This window comes from Sorex araneus, chromosome 10, assembly GCF_027595985.1.
Source record: "Sorex araneus isolate mSorAra2 chromosome 10, mSorAra2.pri, whole genome shotgun sequence".
Taxonomy (NCBI): domain Eukaryota; kingdom Metazoa; phylum Chordata; class Mammalia; order Eulipotyphla; family Soricidae; genus Sorex; species Sorex araneus.
The window spans coordinates 66,741,563-66,758,911 of NC_073311.1; the positions used below are offsets into that span (position 1 = coordinate 66,741,563).

At 64.3% G+C, this 17,349-nt stretch overlaps 1 protein-coding gene across 6 annotated transcripts in view; it reads left to right on the forward strand.

The window, feature by feature from the left end:
* BICD1 (BICD cargo adaptor 1) overlaps nucleotides 1-17,349 on the forward strand; it is a 60,333-nt gene that overhangs the window by 39,848 nt on the left and 3,136 nt on the right. The window contains exons 4-9 of one of the 6 annotated variants that reach the window (XM_055118163.1): nucleotides 3,384-3,788; nucleotides 8,383-9,447; nucleotides 10,446-10,597; nucleotides 11,544-11,751; nucleotides 12,242-12,401; nucleotides 16,924-16,999. In XM_055118163.1, the coding sequence (XP_054974138.1) occupies nucleotides 3,384-3,788; nucleotides 8,383-9,447; nucleotides 10,446-10,597; nucleotides 11,544-11,751; nucleotides 12,242-12,401; nucleotides 16,924-16,999 (2,066 nt within the window). Of the gene's footprint in view, nucleotides 1-3,383; nucleotides 3,789-8,382; nucleotides 9,448-10,445; nucleotides 10,598-11,543; nucleotides 11,752-12,213; nucleotides 12,402-16,913; nucleotides 17,000-17,349 lie in introns of those variants that run through there. The other 5 variants (XM_055118165.1, XM_055118164.1, XM_055118166.1 and 2 more) reach the window with 5 other exon arrangements.

Here is a 17,349-nt window from a genome sequence, read left to right on the forward strand (position 1 = left end):
TCACACCATACATGCACCACACTCAACACGCTGTATACACACCACATGCCACACTATGCATACCACACATACCACACCATACATGCACCACACACACCACACTGTACACATACCACATGCACCACACACACTATGCTGTATATGCACCACATGCAACATATCACATAGGCACACCACACGCAGCACATCATACATGCACCACACCATACACGCACCACACACACCGTGCCGTACATGTGCCACATGCATCACATCATATGTGCACCACACACACCATACGCATCACACTGTACATGTACCACACGCACTATGCCATACATGCACCACACACACATGCACCATACTGTACACACACCACACGCATCACACCATACATGTACCACACGCACCAGATTGTACATGCACCAGACACACACCACATCATACATGCACCACACACACCACACCGTACATGCACTACACCGTACATGCACTACATGCACATCATACATGAACCAGACACAAAACATCATACATGCATACCACACACCACACCATACATGCACACTACATGCACCACACTGTACATGCACACCACACACCACAGCATACATACATACTACACCACATCATATATGCACAGCACACCACACATGCAACCAGACATACCACATCATACATGCACACTACGTCATGCATGCACACCACACACCACATCATACATGCACACCACACACACCACACATGCATGCACACCTCACACCACACACAGCACACACATATAGGGCACACATTCCATGCACTTCCTACATCATACACATACCCCCAACACGCGTCCAGCACACCCTGCACACATATGGTGCCCGTACCACACTTTCTCCCCTGGGATGGTGTGTGCGAGCGTCTGGCACCGCTGTGTGGGCTGGTGTCGAGGCCCAGACGGGTTTAAGCGGCTTCCCGGTGAGGGCGACCTCAGCCTGCAGCTCTGCAGCTGTTCCAGGAGGCGGTTTGGCTCTGATCTGTCTAACCCGACTGCTCCTTTTTTTAAGATTTTATGACTGGATCACTGTGAGACAGACCCCTACAGAGCTGTTCATGACTGGGTTTCAGTCTTACAGTGTTCGACACCACCCCTCCACAGGGCACACTTCCCAGCACCCGTGTCCCCAGCTTCCCTCCCGTCACCCCCACACCCCACTCCCCACTGCCTCTGTGGCAGACGCTTTTCTTCTCTCTCTCTCTCTCTCTCTCTCTCTGTCTCTCTGTCTCTGTCTCTCTCTCAACCTGACAACTTCTACGTGTGGGTCTTGGGGCTGGGGAGGTGGCTCAGTGGGCAGAGCACATGCTCGGGATGCGGGAGACCCAGGTTCAGTCCCCAGCACGGCCCTGGTCACCAGGCGCCGCTGGAGTCAGATTGAGCACTGCTGGCTGTGCCCCCAACAAGATGACAAAGATAAGCCAGTCGGTGTAAGTGGTCCCCTTTCCTGCCCCCCTCTGTTCTGAGCTCTCTGTCCCTCTCCCTCTCCCCTCTCCCCTCTCTCCCTCTCTCCCTCCTCCTCTCCTCTCTCCCCTTCTCTCCCTCCCTCTCCCTCTCTCTCCCTCCCTCTCCTCTCTTCCTCTCTCCTCCTCTCTCCCTCCCTCTCCCTCCCTCTCCCCTCTCTCTCTCCTCCTCTCTCCCTTTCTCTCCCTCCCTCTCCCCTCTCCCTCTCTCCTCCTCTTTCCCCCTCTCCTCCTCTCTCCCCCTCCCCTCCCCTCCCTCTCTCCCACCCCCCTAGGTCACGCTCCAGTGTTCCAGAGGGGCCCTACAGTCAGAGTCTGTGAGAACCAGCGGGCTGAGGGTACCTGCCTCTGTGCCCCCTCCCCGCGGGCAGGAGCAGGAGGGAACGCAGTGCTCCTGCCATACCCCTCGAGTCTGTGGTGGAGGCGTCTCTCCCTGCCCTGGCACTGGGTGCTGGGACCTCGGTGCTCGCCGTGTGCTGGGCTGCCGGAGCGTGGCCCTGGGCTGCCCCCCGGGCATGGCGGGTGTGAGCTCAGCTTGTCTCTGAGACACTGTCCAGCCTCGGCGCTGTCCAGGTGGTCTCTGCGGCAGGGTGCTGGCGCGCTCTGACGCTGGGTCTCACCCCTCCTGGCCTCGGCCACGTGAGCCAGGCCTGCCCCCGCCAGAGAGGCCAAAGGAGGGCAGGCGGGGAGGAAGGGGTGCCGGGGCCGTGGTTGGGGTCTGCCCCAGGCCTTCAGAGCCTCCGAGGTCGGACTCACGCCAGCGTGGAAGTCAGTGTCAGGGTCGCGTGGGTCAGCGTCCCGGCCCCACCCGTGGGGCTCGGCCGGCCCTTCTGGGAAGGTGGACGCTCGCCACGTGTGGGAGGCGTCTTGAGCCGGGCAGGAGCGGCCCTGGAGGGAAGACGCAGAGGAGCGACCCCCAGGAGGGCACCGAGCAGGGTCTGGGTGCTGCGGTCTGCAGGGTGCGGGCACCTGCCCGGGGAACAGCGGCTCCTCCGCTTCCTCCCAGCCCCCAGACCGCTGTGGCGACCCCACCCCCAGAGATGCTCCTTTCTGCTGCACTTCGTAGGAGAGTGACGGGGACAGCCTGGAGGGGCTGTGAGCGGGGTATGTCCAGCGTTCGGGCAGTGCCCAGGGCCGTGTTTCTGCCCGGCCAGGCACACGGACCTCCTTCTAATCACTCGCACCTCATAAGGAGAGTCCACGAGACCACAGACAGCTTTGCATCTTGAGAACGGAATTTGTGTTGCTTGTACTTATTACAGTAGAACGCATTTGTGTGTGCAAGTGTGTTGTCTTATTTTGCTTACAGAACATCAAAAAGTATATCAGTTATAGGTGCTGGAGAGATAACACAGCAGGTAGAGCCTTAGTCTTACTTGTGGCTTACCTGGGTTCGATCCTCGGCATCCCAGGTGGGCCCCTGAGCACCGGTAGGAGTGATTCCTGAGTGCAGCGCCAGGAGCAAGCCCTGAGCATCACCAGGCGTGGCCCCAAAACAAAACCAGGAGCATATCATCAGTGATAATGTACCTGAGATATATGCATATGCATACTTGTGGTGTGCACATGTGGTCCATGTGTGTTGGCACACTGCATAATACAGCTATGATACACATGTACCAGGCAAGCTAGTATAGGTGCACAGAAACATATATGTGTTACCGTGTCGATGTCATGTGTGTGCCATCTGTGGGAGTGCATTACATCAGGCCACCTCACATACATGTGTGTACTCCAGGGCACACGCCTAAGGTATGGAGTGGATGTGGCTGTGTATTGCAGTGTCCCGTGACGTGAGACACACCGTGAGTCACAACATACACGCGTCGGCACGACCTGCTGCGTGGGTCACGTGCATCGCGATAGGCCCGAGCGGCCCCGCCTCAGCCGCCCCTCTCGCGCAGGTGGAGTACGAGGGCCTGAAGCACGAGATCAAGCGTTCGGAGGAGGAGGCGGCGCTGCTGAACAGCCAGCTGGAGGACGCACTGCGGCTGAAGGAGATCGCGGAGCAGCAGCTGGAGGAGGCGCTGGAGGCCCTGCGGAGCGAGCGGGAGCAGAAGAACAGCCTGCGCAAGGAGCTGGCGCAGCACGCGGCGCCCGGCGACCACCCGCTCAGCCTGGCGGTGGACGGGCTCAAGCTGGCGGACGAGGGCGCGGAGCCCAACAACGACGAGCAGCTCAACGGGCACCTGCACGGGCCCCTGAAGCTGCCCGGGGAGTTCCGGGCGCCCGCCCTGCGCAAGGCCGAGTCGCTGCTCAGCGAGCTGAACATCTCCGAGATCCAGAAGCTGAAGCAGCAGCTGGTGCAGGTACCGCGGGGTCGCGGGCAGGGCGCTCGCGGCGCGCGGCTTCAGACACGGTTCTGCGGGGAGGACCCTCCGAGGCTGGAGGCAGCACAGGCCGTGTGGGGTCCTTTGGGTGCCCGCGTGCATCTCCCTTGGGCCGGTGGTGGGCTGGGGCCCTCGGCTCTGCAGGACTCTCTCCCGTGGTGGGTCTGGGACGGTCGCTGGCGTCGGGGGCTGTGGGGGAGGCTCCAGCTCGCAGATGCTGGGCTGAGGCCGTCTTGGCGGCCGCGTCCCCAGCGTGCACGGGCCGGCACTCGCCTGCCCAGAGTGCACAGCAGCTGCCCGCCGCTCAGCCGGGGGTCCGCTCCAGTCCGGGTGTGGGCCAGGCTCAGCCAGCTGTGCTGTCCGGCTTCCTGCCTGACCCACACGAGCTGCTGATAGCACTGTGTGTGTGCGCACGCGTGTATGTGTGTGTGTGCATGTATGTGCATGCATGTGTGTGTGTGCATGTATGTGTGTGTATATGCGTATGTGGGGTGTGTGTGTGTGTGTGTGTGTGTGTGTGTGTGTAAGTGCAGGGGTGCGGCAGTGCCCCCACCTGGCCTTGTCAGAGCCAGTGAGGGCAGCCGTGGGTGGCCGAAGCAGCTCCTGTCCCTGAGTCCCCTGCAGACGTGGAGCTGACAGGGACAGAGCCAGGACCGCCCGGGGCGTGGCCTGGGAGTCACTGTGGCCACTGGGAAATCGCCGGGTGCCGGGCCTGGGGGGCAGTGTTGCCGGCGCCAGGCGCCTTGTCCGTCCAGGCCAGGGCTGGCCGGGCCCAGACCTACCACCGGGCCCCGCGGGATCACGTAGCTGCAGCCGGGCACCTCCTGGGCAGCTTTGGAAACCCCCTCCCAGATCCAGGGGCAGCTCTCTGCCCGGCTGGGGGGTCCCGAGCCACACTCTCTGGGGCTCCCTTCTCCACCCCGAGGGCAGGGGCTGGCACTGGCCCCTCTGCCTGCCGGCACGAGGCCGGCCCTGAGCGGAGGCGCCCTGCAGAGGGAGTGTGGCTGGAAGGAGGTTCTGTCCCCGCCGGCTGGCACCAGGCCTGTGCCAGGCTCCGGGCTGCAGGAAGCTGCGTCTGCCGGCGGGGGACAGGCCCCAGAGGGACCCCGACGGGCAGGTCCTTCTGGGTCACAAGGCCAGTTGCAGGTTCCAGATTCAGCCAGTCCCACCGACTTCCATGTGCATGAAGACACGCAGCCACGCGTGTGAAAGTCGGGCTCGGCTGGAAGCAGCACGTGGCAGAGGGTGTGCCCTGGCTTTTGCCCCCAGCCCCAGCCTGCCAAGGCCGTGCCCAGCAGTGGTCACAGGTGGGAGCTCACGCCTGTCCCCTCCGCCAGCCCCAGGGCGCGGCTGGACGTGAGCGGGGAACCATGGGCCCGGCTGGACTCAGTGTTTCTTGAGAGTCCAGGCCCCCCGCACGGCACTGGGAGAGCCTCACGGGGCCGCTTCAGTCGGCCTCGGGACGCCTCGGGCCCCTGGCGCTGACTGAGAGGCTGGGCTGCCTCACTGGCTCTGGGGGTGCCCAGGGGGTGCCCACCGCCCCAGTTGGTGGCGCCTTCCTGGTTCTCCGGCTCGTGTGGTGTTGTCTGAATGTCCCACCCGGCGTCTCTCCCCGGAGCACTGTCCACTGCTCACTCTAGACTCGCTGGGTCCAGTGCTGGTCCTCGCGGGCAGCTTCTGGGTCAGGCTTCCTGGCAGCTGTTGGTCTGCGGTTTCCGTGTAGCGGTTGTTAGTTTTGGTCTCAGAGGAACACTGACACGTAGGATGCATTTCTAAGGGCCCCAGAGAGCTCCCAGCTGACTGACGGTGTGTGAGTGCAGTGTGTGAGAGACAGACGCACACGAAGACCGACCCGGACATAAACACACAAACACAAACACACACATATGCATGCACACACATACACACAAATACACACAAACATGCAAACACATGCACTCATGCACACGCATACCCACATGCACACACATGCACACAAATACACACAAACATGCAAACACATGTACACACATGCACAAACACACACAAATACATACACACACATCGCATGTACGCATGTGCACACACAAACACGCACACACACACATGCACGCACATGCACAGACACACACAGCCTGCTGTGCTCCCTGAGCGTCCTGTGCTGGCCTTTCTTCGTGGTGCTTTGCCAGGACGCGGACGTGTGTCTGTCGGCAGGGAAAGGGCGGCCGCCTCGCGGCCTGGGCGCTGACTCCCGCACGAGCAGAGGCAGCGGGTGGACGGAAACAGCCTCTGACGGTTGTGTGTCGAAAGAAATGGGTCTGGGGCCGTGGGGAGAGTAGCCTGGCTCTCCTCGGGCGCAGCCCAGGGTTCGAGCTGGAGTCCTGCTGGCTGCGCCTCGCCGTCTGCTGGGTCACGCTCCTTCCCCTGCGCCCTCGCCAGGCGCCCCCCAGCTCCTGCTCGGCCCCTCAGCTGCCCAGCTCTGTCCTTTCTCCCTGCCCTGGACGGTCCCCCTGAACCTCCGTGAGTCCAGCCCTGCCCGGACTGCAGCTCAGGCAGCTCCGGGCCCGAGTCCGTCGGCCTCACTGACCCGCGGGCAGGAGGCCCGCCCAGGGGCCTCAGGCGCCAGAAGCAGCGTGACGAGCCGGGCTCGGGTGACGGCGCCTCCCTGGGGCGCGCCTGACCTGGCGGCGTGGTGACGGCAGCTCGCCCCGCGGGGGCCGCCCACCCACGGTTTGTGCGGGATGTCCGGGGCCGAGAGTCCACACTGCCAAGTGCTACTGTGCCTTAATGATCCCGACTCAGGCATTTCACTCCCGGGAGCTCAGAAGCGCTGGGGGCCAATGTGGAGTGTGGGGGCGGCCCCTTCCTTCGGACGGGCAGACCCGCAGCCCAGCTTTGTCCCCTGAGCAGCTCTCACGGTTTTATTGCTCGTTTATTTTTAACAGTTTGTTTTTGATGATTTTTTATTGAATTAAAGAACAGTGACTTACAAAGTCATTGCTGGTTGCACCTACCCCAGCCCCAGGGTCAGCGACCCTTCTCCAGTGCTCACACCCCATCCTGCACACGTGCGCGCACACACACACACACACACACAGAGCTGCCTGCCCAATGCTCCCCCATCCCAAACACACATACACACACACACACACACACACACATACACACACCCCTGCCTGCCCAGTGCTGCCCCATCCTTCCCCCTACACATACACACACCTGCCTGCCCAGTGTTCCCCCATCCCATACATACACACACACACGCGCACACACACACACCTGCCTGCCCAGTGCTGCCCCATCCTTCCCCCTACACACACACACACACACCTGCCTGCCCAGTGCTCCCCTATCCCAAACACACACACACACACACACACACACACACACACACACACACACACCCCTGCCTGCCCAGTGCTGCCCAGGCCTCGTGTCCACAGTGTGCTTGAGTCTGTGTCTGGCTGTGTGGCTGCGTCACTGTCCCACAGGAGCCGAGAGGACGGTGCAGGTGTGGTCGGTAGCCGAGCCTCTCTGATGCCTGGACTGATGTAGTTACTTTTATCGGAAGACACTGAATTTATAAACCTGCAAAGACTCTTAACTCATAAATAATTCTCTCTATGGAGGGAGAGAATGTTTTATTTTATTCCCAGGTAACGGTATGCTTTCTGCTCATATTTATTTATTTATTTATTTATTTATTTATTTATTTATTTTGTCTTTTTGGGTCACACCCGGTGATGCTCAGGGGTCACTCCTGGCTCTGCACTCAGGAATTACTCCTGGTGGTGCTCAGGGGACTATATGGGATGCTGGGAATCAAACCCAGGTTGGCCACGTGCAAGACAAATGCTATCCCTGCCGTGCTATCGCTCCAGCCCCTCTGCCTATTTTTAATGACAGAATAGAGACCCGATATTCTCAGTTCATAGTCATACCACCTGTATAGTAACAAAGCCAGTGTTACTCAGACTAATGGCTAGTTTTAAAAGTTCCCATTTGAAATGCTTTGTAAACTGTTCTTATAGATCTAAGACTCCACATTCTCTGCCTTTTATATTACAGACTTTCAAATTGTTGCGGGTGTATTTGGGGGATTAAGTGCTTATCCTAAGGCAGCGGTTTCAGTAGTTGGTTTTACTTAATTAAGCGGCTGGGCGCTGGGAAAGAGAGCCGCCTCTCCCTGCCGGGGACACGGGTGCCCCAGAGCCCAGGGGAGAGGCTGTCTTCGGCCCCTGCTTCTCTTGAAGCCGAATCCTGTTTCAGGGTGTTACGGGACTGTGGAGTGTCTGAGACGCTTTCGGCTGGCGTGAGTGTGCGAGGCGTGTGGGAGAGCGAGCTGGGCCCATGTGCATTGCGTGATCCCTCCGGAGGGCCCCCACTCAGGCTCAGTCGGAACCGGGGGTCTTGGCCACGATGCCGTCCCAGGCCCGGGTCCGTCCTTGCGTGGATCATCCGTGCTGTTCCCTCGAACGGTCTTGTCGGTGCATCTGGGAAGGCGCCACGTGGCCAGGGCCCAGGCGGGGCCGGGGCCGGTGGTCCCGGGTGTGGCGCCAGGCTGTCCGGACCCTCACGCCCTCTCCCCCGACAGGTGGAGCGGGAGAAGGCCACCCTGCTGGCCAGCCTGCAGGAGTCGCAGACGCAGCTGGAGCACACCAAGGGCGCGCTGACGGAGCAGCACGCACGCGTGCACCGGCTCACGGAACACGTCAACGCCATGCGGAGCCTGCGCGGCGAGCCCAGGCCCGAGCCGGATGGGGAGAAGGGCCAGGAGCCGGACGGGGAGGCCCACGACTACGAGGTGGACATCAACGGCCTCGAGGTCCTGGAGTGCAAGTACCGGGTGGCCGTGACCGAGGTCATCGGCCTCAAGGCCGAGATCAAGGCGCTGAAGGAGAAGTACAACCAGGCGCTGGAGACCTTCAGCGAGGAGAAGAGCCGCTACGAGGGCCGCGTGCAGTGCTACGCCGCGCAGGTGAGCGGCCTGGAGAAGGCGGCCCGGGACAGCGGGGACAAGGCCGAGCGCGCCGAGCGGGAGCTGCAGCGGGTCAGCGGCCTGGCCAGCGAGAGCCACGGCACGCTGAGCGCGGCCCAGGACGAGCTGGTGACGTTCAGCGAGGAGCTGGCCCAGCTCTACCACCACGTGTGCCTGTGCAACAACGAGACGCCCAGCCGGGTGGTGCTCGACTACTACCGCCAGAGCCGGGCCACGCGCAGCGGCAGCCTCAAGGGCCCCGATGACCCCCGGGCGCTGCTGTCCCCGCGCCCGGCCCGGCGCGCCGCCGCCTCGGACACGCAGGCCCCCGCCGAGGCGGCCCCTGGGCCGGGCGCGGAGCCGGCCAAGACGCCCAGCGTGTCCCCGGTCCTGGCCGCCCCGCCCTCCTCGCCCGTGCTGGACTCCAGCGACCTGCGCAAGGAGCCCATGAACATCCACAACCTGCACGCCATCGTCCGCGACCAGATCCGGCACCTGCAGAAGGCCGTGGACCGCTCCCTGCAGCTGTCGCGGCAGCGGGCGGCCGCGCGGGAGCTGGCGCCCGTGGCCGACAAGGACAAGGAGGCCCTGATGGAGGAGCTGCTCAAGCTCAAGGCCCTGCTGAGCACCAAGCGCGAGCAGATCGCCACGCTGCGGGCCGTGCTGAAGGCCAACAAGCAGGTGACCTGCCCCACGTGGCCCAGGCGTGGCTGCCCTGCTGGTGGGGCTCCAAGCGGGAGCTGGTGGGGGATGGAGAGGGGCAGATGGCCCGGCCCGGCGCACACCTGCATCTCAGGGTGCCCGGGGCTGCTTCATGCGAGCCCCCAGCTGAGCCCTCGTGCTGGTGACCAGCAAGTTTCCCGTCCAAGTGCTCGTGTGCCGGGTCCGTGGGAAGCCGGCAGCGCAGTGCTGGTGCCGGTCAGCTTCTCTGGGAGGGACCCAGAGCCCCGGGAGGGGGCCGGGGCCCCACCCTCCCCCTGCTCCCCAGAGCCGCTCGGGGGCCCGGTGCCGTGCCGTGTGCGCGTGATGCCCAGGCGACGCTGGCCCCGAGGACGGGCTCCTGCCGTCGGCCCTTCTGGAGACCCATAGCCGTCGAGCGTCCCTGACGCCGCCCGTGCCCCGGGGCTGAGGCCCCCTTCGTGGGTGGACGCCCTGGCCACGCGCTCCCTGACTCGATTCCCCCGAGGGCTGGTGTGTGGGAGGCGGGACCCGCACCGACAGAGCTGGCTCGGCCGTGCGGGGGTCTCGGTGAGCCACGGGCTTCCTGCCTGTGCTTCTCCTGGAGCCAGCGCAGCCCCGGGGCCTCGGGGGTGCCGGGACCTGCAGGGCAGCTCTGGGCACACGGCAGTCGGATGTGCCGGGCAGAGCCGATGGCACGGGCCCCCCCGCGGCCCTGGCGCCCCGCCTGCCTCCACACACACCCCCGGTTTCTGGCTGTGCTTCCCCGTTGGCCGCTGCGTGATGCGACGCGTCATGTGCAGTTCTGCGGGTCAGCGTGTGCTGGGCACTGCGGGCCGCCCCTCTCACAACCGAGGTGGCCGCTCTGCTCCAGTGCAGGAGGCTGACGCCCGGCGGTGGCTCGCTGAGATGCGCCCACACAGCCCCTGCCCCCGCAACTCAGAGGCAGTGGAGGGTCCCCGCGTGTCCCCCGCGTGAGCTAAGAGCTGTCTCTGCTCCAGACGGCCGAGGTGGCCCTCGCCAACCTCAAGAACAAGTACGAGAACGAGAAGGCCATGGTGACGGAGACCATGACGAAGCTGCGGAACGAGCTGAAGGCCCTGAAGGAAGACGCCGCCACCTTCTCCTCGCTGAGGGCCATGTTCGCAACCAGGTACGTGTCCCGTGCGTGAGGGACCCCGGGACACGGCTCAGGCGGCAGCACACGGCAGGCGCAGGAGAGCCGCTGAGAGGGCTGGGCGTCCTGCAGAGCAGGTGCCGAGTCAGCGTGCACGAGCCAGTGTGCTGAGCCTTACATGTGCACTGAGCCCGTGTGTGCTGAGCCTTACGTGTACAGAAACCCGTGTGGACTGAGCCCGTGTGTGTACTGAGTCTCATGTGTACTCAGCCCCATGTGTATGCTGAGCCCATGTGCTGAGCCCCATGTGTGTAATGATCCCATGTGTGTGCTGAGTCCTGTGTGTGTGCTGAGTCCCATGTGTGTACTGAGCCCGTGTATATTGATTCCTGTGTGTGTGCTGAGTCCCGTGTGTGTGCTGAGTCCCGTGTGTGTACTAAGCCTGTGTGTACTGATCCCTGTGTGTGTGCTGAGCTCGTGTGTGTACAGAGTCCCGTGTGCACTGAGCCCGTGCGTGCTGAGCCCCGAGAGGCTCCCATCATGTGCTGCAGCGGCTGGGCGTTTGCCTCCACCGTGGGGCTTTGTGGGCAGTTCAGGCGAAGGCCTGGGCTTGTTCCCATGTCGCGGGTCTACCCAGGGCGATGACAGACAGCAGCTCCTGCAGGGAGAGAGGTGGCCGCCTGGAGGGGCCAGCGAGCTCAGGAAGCACAGACCACTGGGCCGTCCTGGGCCGGAGAAGTCTGGGCGGATTCGCGGGTTCGGGTTCCAGCCAAGCTGCGGTGGGAGGCTGGCAGGAGGCGGCTCCCCTGGCCGTGCTCGGGGCTGTTCTGGCTCAGAGCAGGGAGGCGTGGGGGCAGGGACGGGGCCGAGGGCTTAGAGGGTCTCCCCTGCCGGGAGCAGGCTGTGGGCCGAGCGGTGGGAACGGTGCCCCCAGCACCCACAGCCCGCGAGCCCTAGCGCCCCGACCCCTGCCCCGCCCCAGGTGTGACGAGTACGTGACGCAGCTGGACGAGATGCAGCGGCAGCTGGCGGCGGCGGAGGACGAGAAGAAGACGCTGAACACGCTGCTGCGCATGGCCATCCAGCAGAAGCTGGCGCTCACGCAGCGGCTGGAGGACCTGGAGTTCGACCACGAGCAGTCGAGGCGCAGCAAGGGCAAAGCGGGGAGGAGCAGGCTCGGCAGCCCGAAAGTAAGTGGGGCGGCGCCCGCGCCCACCGCCGACACGCGGCCCCCGCCCGCGCCGGGCCCGCCGGGCGCCCGGCCGCCCCGGAGAAGGTCCGCGTGCCGCGGCCTCCCCAGCCTGGTGCCGGGGCCCGCCTGGAGCTGACGCCCGCCGCGGGTGGGGGCGGCCTGGGGGGTGACCCCGCTGGCCAGCGTGCCTCGACGCCCGCCCCGGCCCCCTCTCCCGGGAGAGGGGCACTGACCGCTGCTCTCGGGCTGGGGTCCGTGCCAGAGGCCGGCGTGCCCACAGGCGGCCCCCGGCCAGCCCAGCCCCGAGCAGGGCTGTCTGCGGGACGCTGCCGGTAGGGAGACCGCGGGGTGTCAGGACGGGTCAGTGCTCGGAATGCTGCTGTGTCTGGCCAGGCTGGGGAAGGTAATTAAAGTCCAACTCTTTTGTTTCCTATATGTATTTTCTTGGATCTCCTGCAAGACAATTCTCACCTTCCCTTTGTGATCAGAGCCGTCCCGGGACCGCGGGGGCCTCCTACCGCCCGAGTTTATTAAGAGGGCCCCCTGCCCCCACGTCCACAGACCCAGTGCCCAGGGGCCCTCCCCGGAGCCAGCTCCTCCAAGGGCGTCGGCTCGGCACGGAAAAATGCTTAACCGTGGCGCCAGCAGGTAAACAGCCCCCGGGTGCATGTGGTGTGAGGAGTGAGGGGAGAGCGGCCCCCTCCGAGGCGCCGGACCACCAGCCCCGGGACCACCTCTGCCCCTCCCTCTGCAGGGCCAGCCAGCAGCCGGGCGGGGGCCACCGGGACAGGTCTGGACAGGAAGTAGGGTCAAGGTCAAGGGGACACGCCTGGACAGGAAGTAGGGTCAGGGCCACGGGGACACGCCTGGACAGGAAGTAGGGTCAGGGCCACGGGGACACGCCTGGACAGGAAGTAGGGATGGGGCCACAGGGACACACCTGGACAGGAAGTATCGGTCGGGGCCACGGGGACACACCTGGACAGGAAGTAGGGTCAGGGCCACGGGGACACGCCTGGACAGGAAGTAGGGACGGGGCCATGGGGGACACAGCTGAATCCTGCTTGTGACCGGCAGTGGGGGCAGTGGTCAGGTTCTGTCGGGCCCTTTTCTCCCGAGCAGGAGTGTCCTGTGGAGGCTCCGGCGCTGCCCACAGCCTGCCCGCGTGGGCCCAGGGCCCCTCCGGGCACTGCAGACTGAGCACTGTCCAGGCTGGGGGGTGAGGTCAGGCCCCTCCCGAGTGTCCTTAGCAGAGCTGTCCTGGCCACGGCCCCCGTCCCGTCCCCGCCTCCCTGTCCCTGCAGACAGCCCTGACCTGTGCCGTGGCCCCTGCCGTGCCCCGAGGGGAGCCCCCAGAGCGTCCAGGAAAGTCACTTGGTCTCGCCCCACCTCCTTCCCATCCGCCTCCCCTGAACCTCCCTCCCTGCCGGTGAGGCGGGGCTGGGACTGCCGGGTGACGGGTCACGGTGGCACCAGGGCAGCGTGGCCGGGAGGAGCTGCTCGGCCTGCCGTGTGCTCACGGCGTCTCCTGCCCCGGTCCTGAGGCCCACGCCGGACCTGCCCACGCCCCTCCAGCAACGGGGGGCCCCACCTCTGCAGACAGAGCCTGGTGTCCCGCGCAGAAGGGCCCCTGGGTGTGGGCACGGGGCAGGGCCACGCTCGCCGTCTGGGGCTGGGATGCACGTTTCACACCATCTCACGCGTCTCATGTCATCAGCGTCTCGCGTGTGACCTCTGACTGACTGGGCGGCGTCGCCCCGGCTGGGCGCACGGGAACAGGCCCGTGGCCCTGCCTGCAGTGGCCGCCAGCGGCTCGTGCAGCCCGTGGGGAAGGGCCCCAGGCCCAGCCCTGGCCACTGCCCTCTGGGCTCTGCACAGTCTGTGCCTGGCCCAGCCCGGCCTCCTGCTCCCGTCCACCTTCGCTCGCCGGCGTCTTTGCTGGACTTGCAAGCCGGCATCTGGCGGGAGTTTCCTCTGCCCTGTGCGCCAGTGACCGCCCTGTGCGGCTGCCCGTGTGAGCGAGGAAACGGCCCTCCACGTGTCCACACCACAGTTCCTCCAGCAGCCCGCTGCCACCGTCCCCAGGGAGCAGCGTGGGTGGCCCACACGCCCGGCCCTCCCGGGGCTCTGGTGTGGGCAGTGTCCGGCCCGGCAGCAGCCCGGTGCCCGCTCCCCCTGGCGCCCAGGCCAGCCTGCGGGAGGGATGGCGCAGACTCTGGGACAGACGCAGGCTGGGTGCTGGGGTCAGAGGGCACGTCCCGGGGAGGTCAGCACAGGCCACTGGGCCTGCGGAGGAGCACTGGGGTCTGCAGGTGCCCCCCGCCCCCGTCTGTAGGTGGAGTTCCTGCTCTTTCTCTGGGGTCAGCGGTCAGGGCAGAAACAGGCGCAGGCCAACCCTGGGACCGGAGCCCGACTCACACCCAGAGACTTGCCCGAAAATGAGGATAGAGAGGACGGGGCGGCTGGAGCATGGGCCACCTACGGGGTGGACACCAGGCCTGAGTGCTGGGGAGTATTGCTTCCATCCACCTCCACCACCACCACCATCATCTCCGTCTCCTCCACCACCATCACCTCCATATCCACCATCATCTCTGTCTCCACCATCACCATCATCTCCGTCTCCTCCACCACCATCATCTCCATCTCCACCATCGCTGTCTCCACCACCACCACCTCCGTGAGACTCACGCCTCCACCTCCGTAGCTGCCCGCCCCGTGCCGTCACTGCCCCGCCACCACCTCTGTCTTCGCTCTGCCTCTGGGCCGCCATCTGCTGAGGCTCCCATCTCCTGAGAGGACCAGACCCTCTGTCTCCTCACTCTCTCCTGCTCGGCCCAGCTTGACGGTTCTGCTGGCCTAGACATGGCACGTCCTCCAGCCATGTACCCACCACCCTTGGCCCCCGAGCCATGAGCTGCAGCCCCTCCCAGGGTGGCGGGCAGGGCCTGGGGGGAGAGGGCTATGTCATTTGCCACCAGTTCCAGCCCGTGCCGCAGGCAGACGTCATGGTGACCGTGGTGACGGGGGCTGGAAGACCCCCGAGTTGGGCAGTATGGCTCCTTCTTCATGCCACCCCCTTAAAATCTTTGCTTTTAGTCTTTCTTTGGGTTACTCCTGGCTCTGTGCTCAGGGCTGACTCCTGGTTCTGTGCTCGGAGTCACTCCTGGCTTTGTGCTCCGGGACCCTATGCAGTGCCAGGGCTTGGCCAGGACTGGCTGCATGTAGGCAGCTGCCTTCACCCTGGTAGTAACTCTTTGACTCAGTTTCTTATTCTCCAAGGAAAACACTGAGTTAAGCACTTGTGAGTCATAAGGACGCAAACGTTACCCAAGGCGGTGTCCCTGCTGAAGAGGAGGAAACGCGCCCCGCCATGCCCGGAGCAGCCCGGTGCGGGGGCCGCGGGCTCCCGGCTGCGCTTGCTGGTTCCCCGGCGCCCTCAGCCCCTCAGTGACTGAGAACAGCGGGGCTGTGCTGGCGGACCGAGATGCTGTGGCTTGTCAGTGAGCAGCGGGAAGGTCCCCGTACCCCGGTCGGGGCTTCCTGTTCTGCGGAGCCGGGAACCAGCAGGAGCCACCTGGCGGGTCCCACGGCCCGTGTCCAGGGGCCACGCTGGGCTCCGGGGACCATACGTGGCAGCAGCGGAACCTGGTCGGCTGTGTGCAAGTCAGCCCCTCTCCCTGCCTCACCCTCCTTGGGGTTGAATGACCTTTGTTCAAGGGCTCCTGGTCCTCTCTGGCCGGTGCTCTCACCACGTACACCACGAGAGGGCAGCACCCCCACGTAAAGGGAGCAACTCCAGCCAGTTGCTGTGCGACTAAACCCAAACCCTTGCTCTGCCAGGGACTCTCGGAATACTAGAGAGAAAGGGGTCCACCGATGGCGACTCGGCGTTCCCAGAGGGAATCACTGTGCTGACTGCGGGGGTGGTGCTTCCTTTGGACCCTGCCCGGTCCGCGGGAGGGCGTTTCCGGTTCCCCTCAGGCCAGGCCTCGGCAACCTCGCTCTCTCCCTCTGGGCTCGGCGTCGCGCTGGCCTCCTGGGCCGGGCCGGGCAGTGCGGCGTGAGCGGCCGCTTCCTGTAGGGACGGCAGGTCTGCGGTTCCGGGCCAGGGAGGCCTTGGTGTCGGCCGCGGTGTCTGAGGAGGACGCTGTTGGTCAGGTCTCCACGCAGTCGCTGAGAGTAACTGGCCTTTAAGGTCTAACTCTAGTTTCAACATTTTTACACACGTTTTGCAGAAGCAGAATGCATGCACGTCTTCATCTGTTTGCTTTTTTTGGGGGCCACCCGACAGTGCCCAGGGGTTACTCCTGGCTCTGTGCTCAGGGATCACTCCCGGTGCGGCTCGGGGGACCATATGGGATGCCGGGGGTTGAACACAGGTGGGCCTTGTGCAGGGCAGACTGTGCTCTCACTCCAGCCAGAATGCGTGCGTCCTCACCGCGTCTGGGCTTGACAGCCGCCAGACAGACTGACTCAGGCTTGACTGATTCAGAACAGACATGCGCACGCACACACGCATGCAAACACGCACACATGCACATATGCAAACATGTGTGCACTCATGCACATACATGCGCACAAACGCACACATGTGTACACACATGTGCGCACATGTGCACACATGCATGCACACATGCATGCGCACACGCACACAGGTGCACACAAATGTACACGTGCACACATGCACACAAGTGCACACAGCTGCATGCACACACATACACATGCACACACCTCAGAGCACAGGATCAGCTCCAGGTGCCAACCCTGGCAGAGCTGCTCCAGGTGCAGCCTGGCAGCAGCGAGGAGAGGAGGGCCCCTCGCGGCCAGCAGGCCAGGGTACCGCCACATGGCTGTGCCACACGTGCTCGATTCCCGTGGTGGCCCCAGCGTGGGGCGCGGCCCTGCACTCTGTGTCCGGGACCGTGGCCGTTTCCCCCTCTGCCGTCAGGGCTGCGCTTCCCACCCGCCCTCCGGAGCTCAGAACGGCCGAGTCAGGGCCGGCAGCGCGGCTGAGCGGCCAGACCTCCCGCCTGGGTGGCCCCCACAGGCCCCACTGGCTTCCTTCAAACGACGTGAAGGGGGGAAGCTGCTCCTCGACTGGCCGGGCGGCGGGGCCGAGCCCTCGCTGTGGTCCCGTGTACATGTCTAATTTATCAGTTTCTCCTAGATTGTCAGCAGCCTGCTGCCCCCGTACCGCAACAGTGCACACAGCTAGCCGGGAGCCCAGCCTGCCCGCCACACAGGTAACACGCCGCGTGGCCTGCATGCCCCCCCACACACACACCTGCCCACAGGTAACACGGCCGCGTGGCCTGCATGCCCCACACACACCTGCCCACAGGTAACACGGCTGCGTGGCCTGCATGCCCCCCACACACCTGCCCACAGGTAACACGGCTGCGTGGCCTGCATGCCCCACACACACCTGCCCACAGGTAACACGGCTGCGTGGCCTGCATGCCCCCACACACACCTGCCCACAGGTAACACGGCCGCGTGGCCTGCATGCCCCTACACACACCTGCCCACAGGTAACACGGCCGCGTGGCCTGCATGCCCCACACACACACCTGCCCACAGGTAACACGGCCGC